At 37.2% G+C, this 18,499-nt stretch overlaps 1 protein-coding gene across 2 annotated transcripts; it reads right to left on the reverse strand.

Annotated features, from left to right (window-relative positions):
- Positions 1-5,637: 5,637 nt before the first annotated feature.
- LOC129778005 (uncharacterized) lies at positions 5,638-17,448 on the reverse strand. Of its 2 annotated transcripts, none has more exons than XM_055784631.1 (2): positions 17,310-17,448; positions 5,638-8,715 (listed from the first exon to the last, which is right to left on the reverse strand). In XM_055784631.1, the coding sequence occupies exons 1-2, from the start codon at positions 17,440-17,442 to the stop codon at positions 8,009-8,011; spliced, it is 840 nt and encodes a 279-aa protein (XP_055640606.1). In that variant the 5' UTR covers positions 17,443-17,448; the 3' UTR covers positions 5,638-8,008. The 2 variants fall into 2 exon arrangements, with proteins under 2 accessions (XP_055640606.1, XP_055640604.1); XM_055784629.1 differs by having other exon boundaries at positions 5,638-8,718.
- Between the last annotated feature and the right edge of the window lie 1,051 nt (positions 17,449-18,499).

The raw sequence follows: 18,499 nt of genomic DNA on the forward strand, positions 1-18,499 counted from the left end.
CCGATGGAGCTTCTCGAAGGTAGTTTCTCGAATCGATTCAATTGATCCGCAAGTTGCTGTGGCGTTTGAGGGCATCTGCGTCTACAAAAGCTTACACGTGTTCACGAACGTTTTCGAAGGTTTTCTAGACCTTCCGTTTCTCACGTCAAAATCATTAATTTAATTTTGTTAGAACCACTCAACGCACTACGATTTTCCAAGAGCATGCTCAACGTAAGCTAAGCCAGTAAGGGAAAACGGGAATGCTTGCAGTTTTCCTCAATTTGCCTCAATTTTTCCGTGGTTTCACCGTGGCAAGTTGAAACGGTTCAACGGTTCAACAGTTGAAACGAAGTTCAACATGAAAGTTCTATTAAAAATCACAATATCACTAATCAGATGTAAGGGAGGAGGATAAATATCTGAAACAATAAAATCAAGAATACTATTTTAGACACTTACATGTTAGAGTAGAGTTACTCAAAACGACTACTAATGAGCTTCATGGGATCACTAAAATATTCAAATGATACGTAACGCACTCAGGAAGGGAGGAGAGGATGTCTTGTGGAATCTGGTTTCAAAATTAATCCAAATTAGTCTAAACAGTTTTATGCAAATGACCATTTGTCACGAGTTATGTAGAGAAGTGGGAGTAGAAAATAGTAGAGAATTTGCGTTACGTAATAATTGAGCGACCCCTGGTTGAAAAAATTAAAAATTTGACTTGTCTCTTGTCTGTGTATTCATAAATTTAAACAAAATACTGAGGAACAAAATGAAGATGTTTATTATTTTTTTCAATTCATTCATTCATACCGAAATCACCGGCAAATAACGTCCGGCACAATTTGAATAGTCGATTCTCACTGCTGTTTCAACTTACCCCAAGGTTGAAAAATACGAGGTAGGTATGTTGAAATGTCCTATAGTTCTATACAGAAAAAGAATCTTCGATTTAGAAATCAAACACTTAATTATCACTATTTGATTTAAGTTTTGGCTCAAATTCCGAACATTTTATTTTTAATTCCGAAGATTTAAATACTAAATTCACTGAACATCAATGTTGTTCATCAATCTCTACTGCCATTCTACGCATAGTTATCCCATGTTCCAAAATCAGTAACTGAGAAAAACGCAATCAAAGATTTCTAGCATGTTTGTCTACCAGAAGCTTTAAGCGTTTTAGCGTTTTAGCGCCCATACATCCAGCTTTTTTAGGAATCTAATCTTCTGCAAATGGTTCCAAACCGTTTATGGTCTTTACCCAGTTCCTGGCCAATCGAGCGAGTGCTCACATGCCGGTCTACCTGTATGATTTCAACGATTTTATCGGTTTCCACGACGTTTGGCCTACCAGTACGGGGTGTATCTTCAACAGCCACTAAACCAGAACGAAATCGATCAAACCAACGCTGTGCTGTGCGAATCGTTACAGTATCGGGTCCATAAACTACACGAATTTTTTCGGCCGCCTTCGTTGCAGTTTTACCTCGCAGGTAGTAAAAACGTAAAATATGGCGAATTTCTTGCTTGGTGAACTCCATCTTTGACGCGCTATGACTTGAGACTGAAAAGGACAATCACCACACTATCAAAACGACACTTGTAGCACAGACAGTCATCTTTAATAGCCGTATAGTATGACCCGATGCGATAAGTACAACACAAGATATGTTTAAGTGTTGCCATATATTGACAATATACGACATTTCTTTCTCCCCAACCCAATAATATCAGATTATTTTCAGACACAATTCTCGTTCAAGATTTTTCAACCACTTGCAAATAACATGTTTCTCCGTTACATGGAATAAATGTTTGATACAGAAAATATGATAGAATAAAGACAGACCCCTCCCCTTTTCTCCCCTTAGAGAGGGGGAAGGAGTGTCTATTCACCATAGAAACGTTTCGCGCCCCCTAAAATCTTCACATACCAAATTTGGCTCCATTTGCTTGATTAGTTTTCGAGTTATGCAGAAATTTGTCTTTTATTTGTATGGCAGGCCACCTTTAGAGAGGGGGGTAGAGTGTCTAGCCACCATAGAAACATTTATTGCACCCTAAAACCTCCACATGCCAAATTTCGTTTAATTTGTTTAATTAATTCTGGAGTAATGAAGAAATTTGTCTTTCATTTGTATGGCAGCCCCCCCTTAGAGAGGATGGAGGGGTCTCAAACTATCATGAAAACCTTCCCCGGCCCCAAAAACCCCCACATACCTATTTTCATGTCCATAAGAATCAGACAGACAGACAGACAGAAATCCATTTTTATATGTATAGATTCACTAACAAGGTATACACGTGTTCAGCTAAAATTTTTTTATTTGTTTGAGAATTAGTTCGTTCTTCCAAACCAGGAATGAGTACACTAGCCCTGCTGAAAGCGTGATACAAAATTCTTGTTCTTGAACCGATTTATTCATCATGGATTTACAAAAAATACATGGTTGGACAGTTATGCCTAGAATATCAATATGGAATAATCGAGGCTGCATAAAAACATCGTTTTATGAAGAAAAATGAAATGAAAAAGTAACATGGGACAACTATGTGTAGAACGGCAGTATAAATGCTGTTATACGGAAGGGTATACTCTAAAGAATATCGGGGTTTTCATTATTCAATTATTTATAACATTGATATTCAGTAAATTTAGTTTTTGAAATGAAGTGTTCAGAATTTAAGTCTGTTCGTAATATGAGTCAAAACGTTACCCGACGTGCAATTCTGATGGTATTTTTTAATAAAAGTCAATGTTTTCGAACCGATTGAGCCCCCGCGCGCAAAAGCGACGAAAAGTAAAGAAAGGCACGGATTGTGTTAAGACATTCCAATAGTCTGATTATGACTGTCATAAAGTGGGTTGAAAAGTACTGTTTACTGAAAAAATGTCACAGGAGGTTGTGTCCGAGACACGACCGTACAGTTGACGTAGGATTACGTTAGGGTATCTGTCGAATGCTGATTTTGGATATGTTCGAAAAACAATATTGTCAAACTCTTTGATAATGATCTGATAGCCCTGAAAAGAGCCGTTTTGTTTGGTTGTTAGGTATTGTTGGTTCACTTCACCAGTGTTACAATCGAGTGAGATTTGCAGAAGGATGATGATTAGTACTTGGATGGTGCGTATCACGATAGAAGATGCTGAAGTGAAATGAAATATACTGGAAATCACTCTCTGTGGTCCTGGACGAGAAGACTCCGGCGTTCTGTATGGATGAAATAATGAAAATATATATGGAGGATGAAGTTGTTTCAGCTCCGATGCACGTTTACGGAATCGGCGTATATATTGGGTGGGGATATATTGAGACATATTTACCACGAAAAACTTTATGGAACTATAAAAACAACAATTCACTTCTGTAGGTGCTCCCGTGGCCGAGTGGCTAGCGTCATAACTAACATGCCGGGTGTTCTGGTTCGATTCCCGTTCTGGTCGGGGGAATTTTTCGTCAAAGAAATTTCCTCCGACTTGCACTGCGATCACGCGTATTCTAGAGCTTGCCACTCAGAATACATTCAAGGCGTGTTATTTGGCATAGAAATCTCAACTAAGTACTAATAAAAATGACGCAAGTAATACTACGTTGAGACGGCGAAGTTCCTCTAGGAGCGTTAGTGCCACTGAAGAAGAAGAAGAAGGTTTTTAGGCAGCGGTAGCTTTTTTCGGAGCTTCTGTTGCTTTCTTTTGCTTTGGCGTCTTCGGCTTCTGTGCGTCGGTGAGCTAAACGACGGATATCATGCTTGATATCCTGAATGTTGTCATGCAGAACCTTGCGATGCGTTCCGCTGCTCTGCCTCGTTTATCTCCTTTGCCTCCATTGTCTCCATTGCCGCATGGAGTCGTGTTGGTTGACGTGAAGAGTGTTGCTGACCACACTTGAAGCAAAATACAGATACAAAAAAAATACAGATGTTTGCTGATCTCAGCGTCGAACGAGAATGAGCAATCCACGAATGCGACATTTTTCACGATGCGATCGATTTGCGTTTTTCAACTTGTACCCCCGATATGTTCCTGAAAGACGTAATCCTTGAGTTTGAGCTTGAGCTTGGGTAGACAGTACATTTCGTAGTTGCTCTCCGTGATTGACCTGAACCAACCAAATTGCACAAAGAACACACAGAATGACTCTTGGGACTAGCAAATCATTATCGTTGTGCAATTTCCGGTGAAATTGTCAATAACGACGCCGGCCACGTCCTTTCAGTCACCAGAGGAAGGGAAGGAATGTTAGTATGATATTCGCCGCCCGACGGCAAGAAGGGTCGCCTCTATAGCGTGGTTCCCTAGCGTTTATCAAGGAAGGGATAGTTGTTAGTGGGAAGGATTAAGAATCAGGATTCACTGCGGTAAGTGTTGTGATTTTTTTAAACGCGAGTTCTCGCGGGAAGGATGGTGGTTTATCGTACTGCGAACAATTTCATTTTTCTCATTTGGATCTATAGGCATCCTGAGAAGGATACCGGGAAAACATTTTATATTATAATATATCGTCGATGAATTGCGTGGGTTATCATGTCGCGAACTATTTCAGTTTCAACATGACGGCGGAGAATATCCGTAGGCATCCTGAAAAGGATACCGAAAAAAACCGGAAATATAACTACTCATCGATATACTTCGGAGTTTATTGAGTCGCGAACTATTTCATATTTGACATTGAACTGACGATGTATTTTTGGCTTATCGCTTCGCGACCTTTTTATTTTTATTTTAACATATAAACACATACATAAATACACACCTATCACAATATTTACAGAAACATACAGTATTCACAAAAATATACAAATGCGAAGCTACTAACGAATACAAAACACTCTTATACCAGACCTATTTAAAATTTAAGAAATTTGAAAATTGGTCATGGTTGCTCAAATAGAAAGATTGCAATTCTGAAATAAGGAACATTGTTGCTAAGCCACGTACCTAGACATGACACAATTCACAATTGCTACAACAATATTTGGAACCTATCTCGGAATTTATTGATTAAGTCTATAATGGGGAAATGCGGAGCAGAATAACGGGGATCATAGATTAGACATGAATTCCAAGCGAGGAAGAGCGAGAACACATGAAGCTACATTACATTTGTTCTACATACGTATAGTTCCCGAAAGACGTAATCCTACGTCAAAAGTACTTTTTTCCATCATCATCGTTACTAAGGCCGATATTTCACCACATCACGAAAACGAAACGAAATGAAATATTGAAAACATTGATGAATTATGTTGATTTCAAACTGGTTCTCCATGTTACATACGCTACATTCTGTTGATTCCATTTGAAAGATGAGAAACATCTAAATTAGTGAGTTTAACACCTTCACGTATAACGTCGAACCACACTCGTGGCGATTAAACTGTGCCAGAACGTACAACATCGAACCTCACTCTTGATCTATCGATGTGAAATGGATACATGCTCCAGGCGTGTGATGATGCAGGACTCCTACGATCGTAAGTAAGATACACACACTCAGCAGAGTATCGAAACGTGCTCGTGTTTGGGCCCTATTGTTGGAAATTAAATCGTACGGCAAGGGGTTAATAATGATTTTACAAATAAAAAACTTAGAAGTTAGTGTTCTCAAATGTATTATTTTATTATTTTCTCACAAGAATCCATTAATAATTTGATTGTTCCTATCAACAAAATTAAAACTCCCTAAACGCTTTACAATTTGTCCTTTGAGACCCATCTTCTATTGATTTTAAATTCGCTGCAATATCTTTTGAAACAACTCCCGGTGAGCCTTCAATTAGAATCTTCAAAGACCATGATTTCTAATCCACTGTTCTCCAAATAGCCAAAGAACCTTCACCTACACGTTGAAATATTTCAATAATTGAATTAGTAAATAATATTTTTTCATTAAAAATGGGATAATAATCGGGTCTAAAATTGTATATAACCGAGTCTGTAGATAATCGGGTCCGACCTCTAATCAACCCTTTAGCAGAATTTCTGGTTTTCATTCAAATAAAAAGATATAATTGAGTGAAAAAACTTCAGAAAATATTTTTTTCTTTAACTTGATTTAGTTTTAATCATCAGTTAATTCAGCTACCTCATTGGTGCTCGGTCTGTCCTTCCTATACGCGAGTATAGGAAGTTTCAAAAGCAGATTTGATATTTTTTATATTATGTCTCATCCTCAACGTATGTTGTTGGCTGTACACTGTCTAGAGTGAAACAAAAAGAGAAATCACAAAGTGAAATAATTTATACCTCTTGCTCGGTGCACCGTGGCATGTGTGGAATCGATCTGCACATCAGCAGAGAAAAGGAACAAACGCAAAGTACAGTGGAACCTCGATTATCCGCGAGCGAATGATCCGTGGAATACCTGATTTTTTTCTAAATTTAAACTATATTTGTACTAGGGAATCGAGGAATGTTGAAACTAAAAAAAAGTCACAGGAGGGTTGTGTCCGAGACACGACCGCATAGTTGACGTAGGATTTCGTTGGGCTATCTGTTGATTTTGTATATGTTTGAAGAGTTGCATCGTTAAACTCTTTGATAATTATTTGGTGGCCCTGAAAAGAGCAATTTTGTTTGGTTGTTGGGTATTGTTTGTTCACTCCGCAAGTGTTTACCGAGTGATGATGACAGAAGTATGGTGAACAGTCGTGGGGTGGTGCATATCAGATAGAAGATGCCGAAGTGGAATGAGATATGATGAAAACCGCCCTCTGTGACCCTAGACGAGATGCCTCCTTTGTTACGTATGGATGAAATAAAGGAAAAAAACACACCAATGTAATAAACGATAATTACCAATACCGAACACAATTATAAATTTTTCTCATCAGTAAAAACATGTAACTTTAATATAGAGAAAACATATTTGAAAAGGAAAAGGTAATTTTTTTTTTTATTTTTACTTTCTGACTGTTTACTCAACCCAATTTTAATTTTAATTGGACTAACAACACCTAATACTATATGTAGAGTATATGAGAAATTCCTTTTTCTAATATTTCTTCACTTTTCCAACTTTTCTCGCCGTATGAACTTTCCTTGGATGAAAATGAACACAACAAAACAGACAGCTTAAGCCGAATGACCCGTTCTCGACCGGGAACACACCTTGGTTTTCATTTATGAAAATTGAAATAAATCGTTTCATATACCGAGTCATTTTTAACACAACTGCTACCATATAAAATTTTACAACCGAGCAACCAACATTAAAGTTCCAAATTTAAAATTTCATATATTTGCAATGCCGATTTCCCTCAGACACCTTGGTTATGATGTCTATTAGCAATGCCGATTTCCCTCGAACACTTGGTTATGATGTCTCTGTTAGCGAACACATTTCGGTGGGAATAAAGGCCCCCTTACTTTCATGTATTTGCAATGTCGTTTTCCCCCAGGCAGCTTGGTTTTGATGTCTCTGTTAGTGAACCGCCCCATGTATCGCCGATTTCGACCCATTAGAAGCGGATATTTCCGTTAGGATAGGGGTTGAGATTTTTCAATTGTTCGATAGTTAATTTCATAACTCATATTATTTTATTCAATTTAAAAAATTGTTATGAAGTGCCAAAATCGATTGACGCAAAATTTTCATCAATCCATCATGACATGACTGAGCAATAAGCGTTTGAAATTGGACAATTATCACGATGTGCTCGATTTTCGATTTTCAATTTGTACCCCAATATTTTCCCGAAAGACGTAATCCTACGTCAAAAGGAACAGATGTGTAAGAAATGCCTTCCAGAACTGTTTGCATCGTCTTCTATCATTTCCTGGACTTTCTTTCCTTTTTTTTCAATTTGCGGGTCTCTATTTCTTTATTTACTACAACTCTTCCTATTCATTCGTATCCGAATTTGCGAGTGGAGACCAAGTTAAAGTCATATTAAATTCGCTATTGTTTCTAATTTGAAGTTTTTTCTATCAACAAAGTCACAAGTCATGAAGCATCATAATATTCTTTGTACAATATGGGTCAGCTAACTTTCAAGCAACCAACTTAGTTCAGAGCTATGGAACTTCCTCCTTCAGATTACCGTTGTTGCATCTTGATGTCGATGAAGCAGAAGATGCAGCATCACTCTCCGACCACTCATTACACTGATTCCGGTTATGATGAGCTGAGAGTATTTGAGATTGTGACCAACTACTGTGACCAGTTGAGATCGGATTCAGTCTCTCTTTCAAAAATGTTAGTGCGTTTAATCTGAAGTCTATGCTGTCCGAAGGAGTCAACTGTTTCATAAGGGGTAGCAAACTAAGCAAAAACATTCTGTCGGGATCATTTTCGTCAGGCAGCGATGATTCGACGTTGCTCAGTTCTGCCAAATGCTGCAAATCACCGCCATCATCCGCTACTCCGGTTTGTTTTCTTTTCTTCGATGCTGTCTCGTAACTAACTGTCGAATCGGTGATCTCGAGTGGCTCTGATTTTATGGTCAAACCATCTTCTCTATAGCTTATCGTAGTGAGGAAGTTGTCTTCCGCAACTTTTTGTTCGATTGCTGTTCCATTCTCATGTTCATAAGCCAAATCGGAAAACAGCATGTTGTCAGAAGGGTTTTTTGATTCTGAGCATTGACGCAAGAATGACAACGATTCATAGTAGGGCCAAAGATGTTTAGTTTTTGTTCCAGTTGACGGAGTTTTGTTCCTTTCGCTCCGTAAGACGCGCATATAGTTTGAACGCAGTGTATGCCATTTTTTCCTTAGTTGAACTTCTGAAAAAAAAACATGTGGATAATAACGGTTAGGATAATATTGCTTTATAACTAATAAGACAATGGATAACCACATCGCATGAATGACCCAAACATGTACATTAGGGTGGCAGCGAAAATGGTCATGTCAAATTTCAAAAACTGACCATGTACATTTTGTTTATCGGTCCAAAAAATGATCTGTGCGAAGTTTCAGTTCAATCGAACATGATTTAGGGGTGTCCCAAAGCACTCAAAGTTTTGATTTTTTCATCCTCGAAAATCCTCTAAGGAGGGGAGTAAAGGAAATTCAGAAAATCGATTTATTTTTTCAGTGCCAAATGACTTAAAAATGCATAAAACGTCGAGATATGGTGTTATCCCGAAAAAAAAAATTTAGGCCGAAAATCGACTTTTTGGGACTTACCCTGAGAGGTAATGAAGGTATGGGAAAAATTATTATCGAGTTTAAAGAATCGACCATGTACATTTTGTTTATTGGTCCAAAAATGATCTGTGCAAAATTTCAGCTCAATCGGACATGATTTAGGGGTGCCTCAAAGAACTCAAAGTTTTGATTTTTTGGCCACTCAGGCTAGATCCCAAAAAGTCAAAACTTTCAGTGCTTTGAGACACCCCTAAATCATGTCCGATTGAGCTGAAACTTTGCACAGATTTTTTTTTTTGCCTAATAAACAAAATGTACATGGTCGGTTCTTTAAATTCGATAATTTTTTTTTCCATACCTTCATTGCCTCTCAGGCTAAGTAACAAAAGGTCGATTTTCGCCCAAAAATTTTTTTTTCGAGATGATACCAGATCTCGACGTTTCATGCATGTTTAAATAATTAAGTATCGAAAAATCCATTGTCACCCTAATGTACATATTGTTATTTTCAATTTCTTTGTTTGTCTTAGATTGCCTAAACCACCCAACTCATTTCTCCCATTATTTACCGAGTTAAATCCATTTATTTACCGAGTTAAACCTTTCATTTCTGTACTGTTTCTGTACTATTTCTGAATCAGGCAGCTTCCATTCGGTTCCTATAACGTTCCTGCAGAGCCTTTCAATACAGAGATATTGTTGTTTGAATGAAAAATTACCCCTGCTTCTTCGGTGATTAATTGTTCAACAAATAATGATCGCATCGCAAATCGAAAGGCAATTTTGAAAAGTCCAATAAATTCTGTATATGGATAATTTTTTACATTGACGAAAAAAAAAAAATTTTCGAATTTATTGCATCGATTTCAAAAAAGTGCCAAAACTTGTCTGTGCCAAAATTCAAATTGCATGAAACATCGAAATCTACTGTCATCTCGAATTTTTTTCTTTGTCAAAAATCGACTCACTTGGGCATGAGCAGACGTCAAAATTTGAGTTTTTGGAAAACCGAAAAATCACCCAAATTTTTTTTTTGTCAAAAATTGATTGAATTGCACTCAGTCGTTTTTCCGTATAAGAAAAATTTTCGACAAAAAAAATTGTTGGTAGCAGTAAATCTGCAATCTAAACAAACGTTTCATGCAATTCAAAGACATTTGGCATGTTTTGGGAAACAGTAAATCGGGCTAATCAAAATGAGACAATTAGGGCGTTTAGATAACTCTCGACATTTTCTAGTTTTTCAATTGTTTATCTCATGGAAAACAAAATTTTATTAATTGTGTTAGATGCGTAGAAATATTTCTTATCAATTGATGCAAACATCTTTTCGATCAATTAAGAAATTATAAGCATTCGAAATCTTTAATTGTTTCCTGCATATTCTGTGTTCAGGTTTTCATTTTACCCCCCATATATTCCGGTTAGACGTTCCATGTCAAAATCGGCAATTACTTTTTGAATAACCCATTAAAAAACTACGCAAACCCATTAATCTTTTTCAAGATCACCATCCAGTTCAAAAGAATCATGTTTTTCTCGGTATCAATTATAATTGAATAGGGTAGTAGTACCTATCATCGCAATAGTACCTATTATGGTAATACGAGTAAGTTTTTTATTAGATTAGATAATAAATCTTATTTTTAAAGGCTCTAATATGATTTTTAAACATCAGAAACCTCTTCTTTGTCGATTTTGGTACTTGATTCCATGCGAAACATTGTTCTTTTGTTGAAAAATTTAGTTTTAAAATAGTGTGTTCCATTGATGTTTGCTTCTTAGCATTTTGCTAAGGGGCTGTCCACATACCACGTGGACAAAAAAAGTAGAATTTCAGACACCCCCCTCCCCTTCCGTGGACAAGCATGGACATTTTCTATACCCCTTCCCCTGTTGTCCACGTGAATATTTCTCCATTTCTTGGAAAAAATAATCGTAAAAATAGTTGAATTGCGCCTAAATTTAAGTTTATGTTTGTTTCTATTCTCTATTCTATGTTTGAACATTCTAAACTTGTGAACATAATTAATGGAGGCGATTTCTTCTCAATTCTTTGAACAGCTTTGAGGAACAGCAATTCGTGAAGCTATTTGTATTGCTGTTTGTTTTCTTCCAAATTTCATTTACCATGTGATCACGTTATAAAACATAATATTTACGTTATAGCAAAACATCACATGTGAATCTAATCTCGGACATTTTCTTTTTTAAACCGACGTGAGCGTGTGCACCGTTTTGTTTCACAATCTTTCCTCATTCTTCATGCAACTTGCAGAATTCATCATCGCAGAACTTCTTTGTTTTCTCGTCAAAAAACTGTGTCCAATGAGTCGAAATTATTTTTTTTATCCCATTTGTTTATTTAGGTTCATTAGCATTTTATCGTGTACATGTCACGTGTTTTTGTCGAACCTATGAATAGCGCATTATACAGCTGCCATATTAGGCGTAAGAGTATTCCTTTTTATACCATTGCATATGGTACATTACACAATAGCCATTAAGGCGTAAGAGTATTCTATCTGTTCTTCCATTGTCCAGCTAGACCACCGGACAGCGGAGACAGTTGATATGTTCATTGTTGTGTTATTAATAGCCCGATGTTTCTTGCAGAGCAGAGCAGTTGTAAGGATGAATCGATCTTATTTCGATCGTGGATCGATCTCCATCGCTGATAATTGTTGCGTAGTAGTTATTCTGTTACAACACAAAGATGGACAATTGAGGACCCTGTGTTTTGAACTCACGATCGATCGCTTACTAAACGAACGCGCAACCAATGTGGCTACGGAGTCGAAATTTTTGACCTTCAATATTTTTTATTCGAGATCTAATCAAGTGATAAAAAAAATGCAATATCTGATGATAGCGGGCAGACTATCACATCCTAGTCAAAAAAAAATTTAGAGTTTTAGGGCTTTTGAAGAAACATGGGGTTTGGCATTAATCTGGAAGAGGACGCCTTGGCCAATTCTGAACGTTTTTTCTAGATTTACGATTTTGATTCGTTTAGTTACGAATAGTGCTTGTTTAAATTTATCGATTGGCTGTTTGGTAGAAGCTTATAATGCAGAATGTTTCTCCTATCTCACTAGACACGAACAATGACTCTCGGCAGGTGAAGATCGGCTTTGAAGATATCTAATGATGGTTCATTCCGCTCACCTCAAAGATTTTTTTCGCTCAACATTGTTGTAAAGGATAATATTTTTCTTCGCCTGACACTATTTGCTTCAAACTGCAAGTTTTCATTGCATTCGTGAAGCGAGTTGTTGATGGAGATACGATCCATTTAATGTTTTCGGTCAAAAGGTGTAGGACTCATACATTGTAGCGTTTCGTAATCAAGTTTCACCACGTGCTCATGAACATAGATACATAGATAGGAAGACTTCTCTAAAGATATATCCCCGTAAATGAATTCTTCAATGGCACTAACGTTCCTAGAGGAACTTCACCGTCTCAACGTAGTATTACTTGCGTCATTTTTATTAGTACTTAGTTGAGATTTCTATGCCAAATAACACGCCTTGAATGCATTCTGAGTGGCAAGCTCTAGAATACGCGTGATCACAGTGCAAGTCGGAGGAAATTTCTTTGACGAAAAATTCCCCCGACCAGAACGGGAATCGAACCCGAACACCCGGCATGTTAGTTATGACGCTAACCACTCGGCCACGGGAGCACCGAATTTGTTGTTGGAGTTCTTGAATAACATAAACGAAGCGGTTTTTACATTGAGAGCGGAAACTGAATCAAAACATCGAAAAGAATGTCGTATATTTTTAATATTACAACATTCCAACATGCTTTGATGGCATCTGAATCCTGCCGATAGTAGCGTTCCAATTCTGATCGATAATGATGACGCAAGATTCTTTAAAATCAATGAAAATAAATCGATCGCTCTCAGCTCATGTGCGATACTCTCTGAATACAAATTTCAGCAAAGAATTTGAACGATATGAAGAAATATGAAATTTCCACCGCGCAGTACTATCAGACAGCAGAAATACGAATAAATTTTCTTGCAATGCAGAATATTTTTCATATATTGTTGAATACAGATATATATTTGTTATTCAAAACATGTATTAGTGTCCACGCGGATGTAATCTATACCCCCTCCCCCTCACCGTGGACAAACGTGGATATTTTCGTAACCCCCACAAACCGCCCCCCCCCCTAAGTTGTCCACGTGGTATGTGGACAGCCCCTAAGGAATATGCAGTCGAAATATTGAGATTTTTATGTTGTTAAGTGGCTGTTTTGATGCAAACAGAGTGTAGACGCATACATTACAACCTGCTTGATGATGATTCGACAAATTTATACGAATTCATCGAAATAAACATGTATTTTTGAATTGATCCATAATTGGTACAATTTTACACCTACGTGCCAATTATCGCAATAATGAAAGCTGCCCTGTTCCTATTATGGTTGTACAAAATCGCTGCAAAGCCTCACGTTTTCACGCTGTGCAATTACATATCAGGGCGCTTTTAAACGCTCAGTAGTGTAGTTAAATAGCACTATGCGTGTCCGACTGAAGTATATCTGTTTGATCCACTCTGTTGAAAATTTAATTTTAGGCGATTGTGTTAATATCCTTTGTTCAGTTTGTCCTGAAGAGAAACAAAAACTGCATCACAACCCTCGACACAAAGTTACAGCGTTTCTAAAATCACTTAAAATCTTCGACTTCGCGCTCCGTTCCCATAATTTTTGTCGAGTGTAGAATCAACGACATAGTACAGGTCGAACTCGATTATCCGGAGTATTGTTTTTTTTTCACTCCGGATAATCGAGTCAAGAAAACCCCTTTGTAATTCTCCTGTCAGCTAGCAGAACCTGGCAACGAGGAGCAGGCAGTTATTTTACAACCGGGAAGCACATAACAACAGTCTAATCTAGAGATGAAACGGATATTCGGTACCCGGCCTATCCAGTCAATATTTGGTATCCGGGCGGATACCGGAATTTTCAAAACTGCCTTCTGATTTGGGAATAATCGCATTATTGAAAAAGTATTCATTGGAAAAAGGGAAACTTTTCATTCTATTAAAACTTTTTTCTGTAGTAAAATTACCTACAGGATCCATAAATCAAATGATTGATAAGATTAATTGTATTTACTATAGACTTGATTAATAAAACACTGTGTCAATCTACAAATTCTTAAAAAAAACAGAAAGAATCGATTTTTTTATTCCAGTATTGTTATCTTCTACACCTACACACAAAAAGATAGAAGCATTGAAGTATTTCATTTCAAAACTTGAAGCTTTAAAATTATGTATATCCCATCTTCATGCGTTGGTTTCTCACAAGTTTACAGCGTTACTAAAATCACTTAAAATCCTCGACTACGCGCTCCGTTCCCATAATTTTTGTCGAGTATAGAATCAACGACATAGTATTGCATACTAGGAATTAGATTTAGAGGCATAGTTTTATTTAAAAATTATTATTGAAGTATTATTTGAATCTTACTAAGACTTTTTCCATGTGACACCGACTATTACCATAATGGGTACATGGAAGTGGCTTTTTCAAACATGTTTTTATACAATTTAGTCAATTAATCATCGAAATATCAGTGAGAATCTACAAAAACAGAGTGCTAGAAAAACTGCTAAAGAAGAAGTATACTTTTGTATACAAGCTTCTATTGTCAGTGCAATACAGAACCTTTTCCGTCACCGTTTGGAGGATTTTCAGAGGACGCGTTCCATTCCATATGTCGGGTAAGATTACACCAGCGCATTGAAAATATGTTTTATTAACAAATTCCCAGCGGCCAATCTGCATTGAATATCTAGATGACTTCCAGAGTGCTCGTGAGGCAAAATTATACTAGACAATTCTCGACTCAAGTAGCACATCGTTCTTTCGATGCAACGCAAACTGTTTTACTTTCGGGGCTTGCAATATTGGAATCGTTTTATTCTGATTGTAATCTTAAATCAAATAACCTTTTTAAAAAAAACAATGCAAATAGGCTTTATTAGTAGTAGCAATTGTTTTCTATTCTTTGATTTTTTATTAATATTGCCCGAAAAGTTATTTCAAATACTTATATAATAACTTATTTGTATCGCTCTTCAGTTCATGTAGTTCCAAATTCTATTCATGTAGTATTGATCACGCTCTTCCTACCAGCATATCTTAGAGTTTGAAAATATATGAATTCGTTGGCTGCACGAAAAGCTCAGTTATGGCAACTATATGAAATGGTGAGTTGAAGTTACTATAACAGATATTCATTCTTTTTCATCGCATTTGTTCTGATGCGTATGAATACCTATTTAATCATTTATGTAATAATCACACTATAATAACTGGTATTAAGCCCAAAATGCTACTCCTTCAAAATCGATTTTCGGGAAAATTCGAGAGAACCAACGACAAATACACATCTGCTTTTCTAAAGGTGTTTCCAAAGCAAAAACGAAAACACTATTGATGCCATCCGACATTTGCAGCCTAAATAATCCTACTAAAATCAGAAACATTTCTTCGATGACTTCAAAGTACTTAAAACACTGCACAATCAAGAAAAAAAAAGAATCACAACGGAATCGATAATCTATAATCAAACGACGCATAAAATAACATCTGAAGAAAAGTAATTCGCCTGCAGAAAATCTCCGAAAAACGAGTGTCTATGGAAAAGAGTTTTTCTGAAGACTTCTGAAATGATTTAGCACAATTGAAAACTGTTTTAATTGAAGCTGATCGAGGTACTATTCAAAAAAAAAATGTGTTGAAAGCATTCGAATAAAAAACAACCAATGGGTTTGGGCATACTTCTTTACTGAACTTTGGCTGCGAGAAACTAGTTAAGACATTGAAACGATAATTAGAACAAAGAAAACAATATTTTGAATGCCTAAAATGCTTCAATTTGAAGAAAATATTTTCAATTCGACTAATTCCATAAAACGTAGAACTGTCAAGCTTAATTCCAAATATATAGAGCAGGAAGACTTATCGCTTGTGATTACAACCATGCCATTGATCGTATTGATCGTGGCACAGAATATGTAGTCCAACCCCAGATTCAAAACCTCCTTAAAAAAAAAACAAATGTCGTAATAACATATGCTGATTAACGGCAATCTCCCTTGTAGCACCCCAATCTTTCTTTCGGTAGGACAAAGTGATTCTTAACACATTAAGGACCGCACGTTTTGGAGCAAACTTGATCGTTTAATTTGTTCGAATTCCACGAATGAGATTATTTCCTTTCGATGTCGATGAGACGAAGGCGAGTCATCGGTAGGACTCATTAGATTTTTAGCAAAACAAGGAATTAACCTTCAAGTGTAGAAAACACGGGTTATTTCATGTGATCCATCCGTAGCAGACGGAACACGAAACACGAGAAATCTCGTGAGCGTTCCGCAATGTGTTAAAAAGCTGCTCTCCGGTGCTGAGCATACCTAACTCAGCCGTATCAAAGATAACGTCGCCAAATGGATGCTAAATTCGGAAAGTATTCGGGAACGAGAGTACTCTCCGTCAGAAATGGTGGACTGATTCTGCTTCTTTCAATACAAAAGTGCAGAACTCTGTTTTGAGCAGGTATTGTAGAGATTTGGATAGCACTCGTTTCGCTAAGTCCTTCTCAAATTATTTGGAAAATCCTCCAAATATTCCGGTCATTTCATCAGGTTATAAAAATCCCACATGTGCGTTCGGGATAAAAATGTATCAGCAGTTCGCCATGTCAAATTTACTCTCGTGAATACCTGGACCTAGAACACAGAGTTCTATTCATGCTGAAATATGACGTAGCTTATATGTTGAAAACGATGATCCTCCGATGATGGAAGCTTGATCGCTCACCGTTTATGTAAGTTTCATTCAGAATACATATTTCAGCGAAGAAGTTCGATGATATGGAAAAATATTCGACATGACCATTCTATGAATAAATATGGAGTACTCAAAATGGACAGAAAGTTTCAACACTCTTGAAAATGCAGAACAGATTTCATATATTTTTGAAAACAGATCTGAATGTACTTTTAAAAAATATTTGTTTAACGCGTCCACGTGGACATTATCTGTACCCCAACCCTCCTCACCGTGGACAAGCGTGGTCATTTTCGTACCCCCTACCCCCCTTAAAGTTGTCCACGTGGTATGTGGACAGCCCCTAATCTACTAGAAAAAAAAACATAATAAAAATAACGAAATATTTAAGGTTTACCTGGGATGTTAAATTCTTCACTAATATTCCTCCACAATGCAGCTGTGACATTTCGGTTGCTATGATTTTTGTCACTCGCGTCATAAATCGGTCTGTTTTCTTTCACCTTCCGAATGAAAAGTTCAACATCCATCGCGTTCGGTTGTTGACTCATGACTGGCAGAAGGTAACGTCTCGAGTCAAGATAGAATGAATCGAATTCGACTGGCACTGAGCGTGAGTGAATAATAGTGAATCTGATTCTTCTTGATTCGACTGAGTGCCCCGCCACACAAAATGCACTCAGTTTGTTTTCTGGTTTCAGTTTGCCATGAATGAGCAGGCAGTGGGCAACTGAGAGAAAATGGGAAATATAGAGAGAGAAAAAGGAATAGAACACGAGCTGGTTTGGTTTGACTCAACTGATGCGAGGGCATGGAGATCTCGAATCAGATTCGTGGTTATTCGGATTAATTCTTTGCAATACCCAGAGAAGGTTTGATTCATTTGTGTTGAATGTAATGGTTCTAGAAATCGGATCCTTTTACTTCAACTGTGATATCCTTTACTCAAACTAATAGAGCAATATAAAGCCCCGTTCACACTCAGATGCTTACACAGAAGGTAGCATTTGAGACAGCATCCCACACTTAGTGGTGTGAAAAAAACAATTCATCTACCCGAAAGAATTTTTCAAGAGTAGCGAAGATATATGTTAATATGATTGAAGAACCATTTCAAATACAAAAAAAAAATTTAGATAATAAAAATATGAAAATATTTAAAGGCGGTATATTCATAAGTTAGGCAATTTTACCGATGGCGAGAAAAGCCCTGAACCAGAAAAGAGGAGAACATAGCTAGAGGGCAACAGTATTACAAAATCTACAGCAGAAGCAGAAAATAGCGAAACCATTAGCTTAAACACAAAGAGAACCACCGAAGAGGCCTTGCAGTTATGTCTTGAACAGCGAGCTGCTGCTGCTGCTGCTGCTGCTGCTGATGCTCAATGTTAGGTGGGATTCAGTGGGTGACAAGTGGGTGGTGGCACAGACAGCTCGCATCGCAGCATCGTGTCGAACGAGATGAATGAATTGCTTTCAATTGGAAATTCAATACGGTAAATAATAAAACCACTGGCCAGAAGAGGGGTCGACGGACATCGATGCGGGGGAGTGTATGAGACAAAAAGAGAGCGATAGAGAGCAGCG

Source organism: Toxorhynchites rutilus, chromosome 3, assembly GCF_029784135.1.
Source record: "Toxorhynchites rutilus septentrionalis strain SRP chromosome 3, ASM2978413v1, whole genome shotgun sequence".
Taxonomy (NCBI): Eukaryota; Metazoa; Arthropoda; class Insecta; order Diptera; family Culicidae; genus Toxorhynchites; species Toxorhynchites rutilus.

What these genes read in the sequence shown, in the direction of transcription:
- LOC129778005 (XM_055784629.1), bottom strand. Translation starts at nt 17,442, where the DNA reads ATGGATGTTGAACTTTTCATTCGGAAGGTGAAAGAAAACAGACCGATT. An exon ending in TGAAGAATTTAACATCCCAG is followed by an intron (nt 8,719 to 17,309) that starts GTAAACCTTAAA and finishes TTTTTTTTTCAG; the next exon opens with AAGTTCAACTAAGGAAAAAA.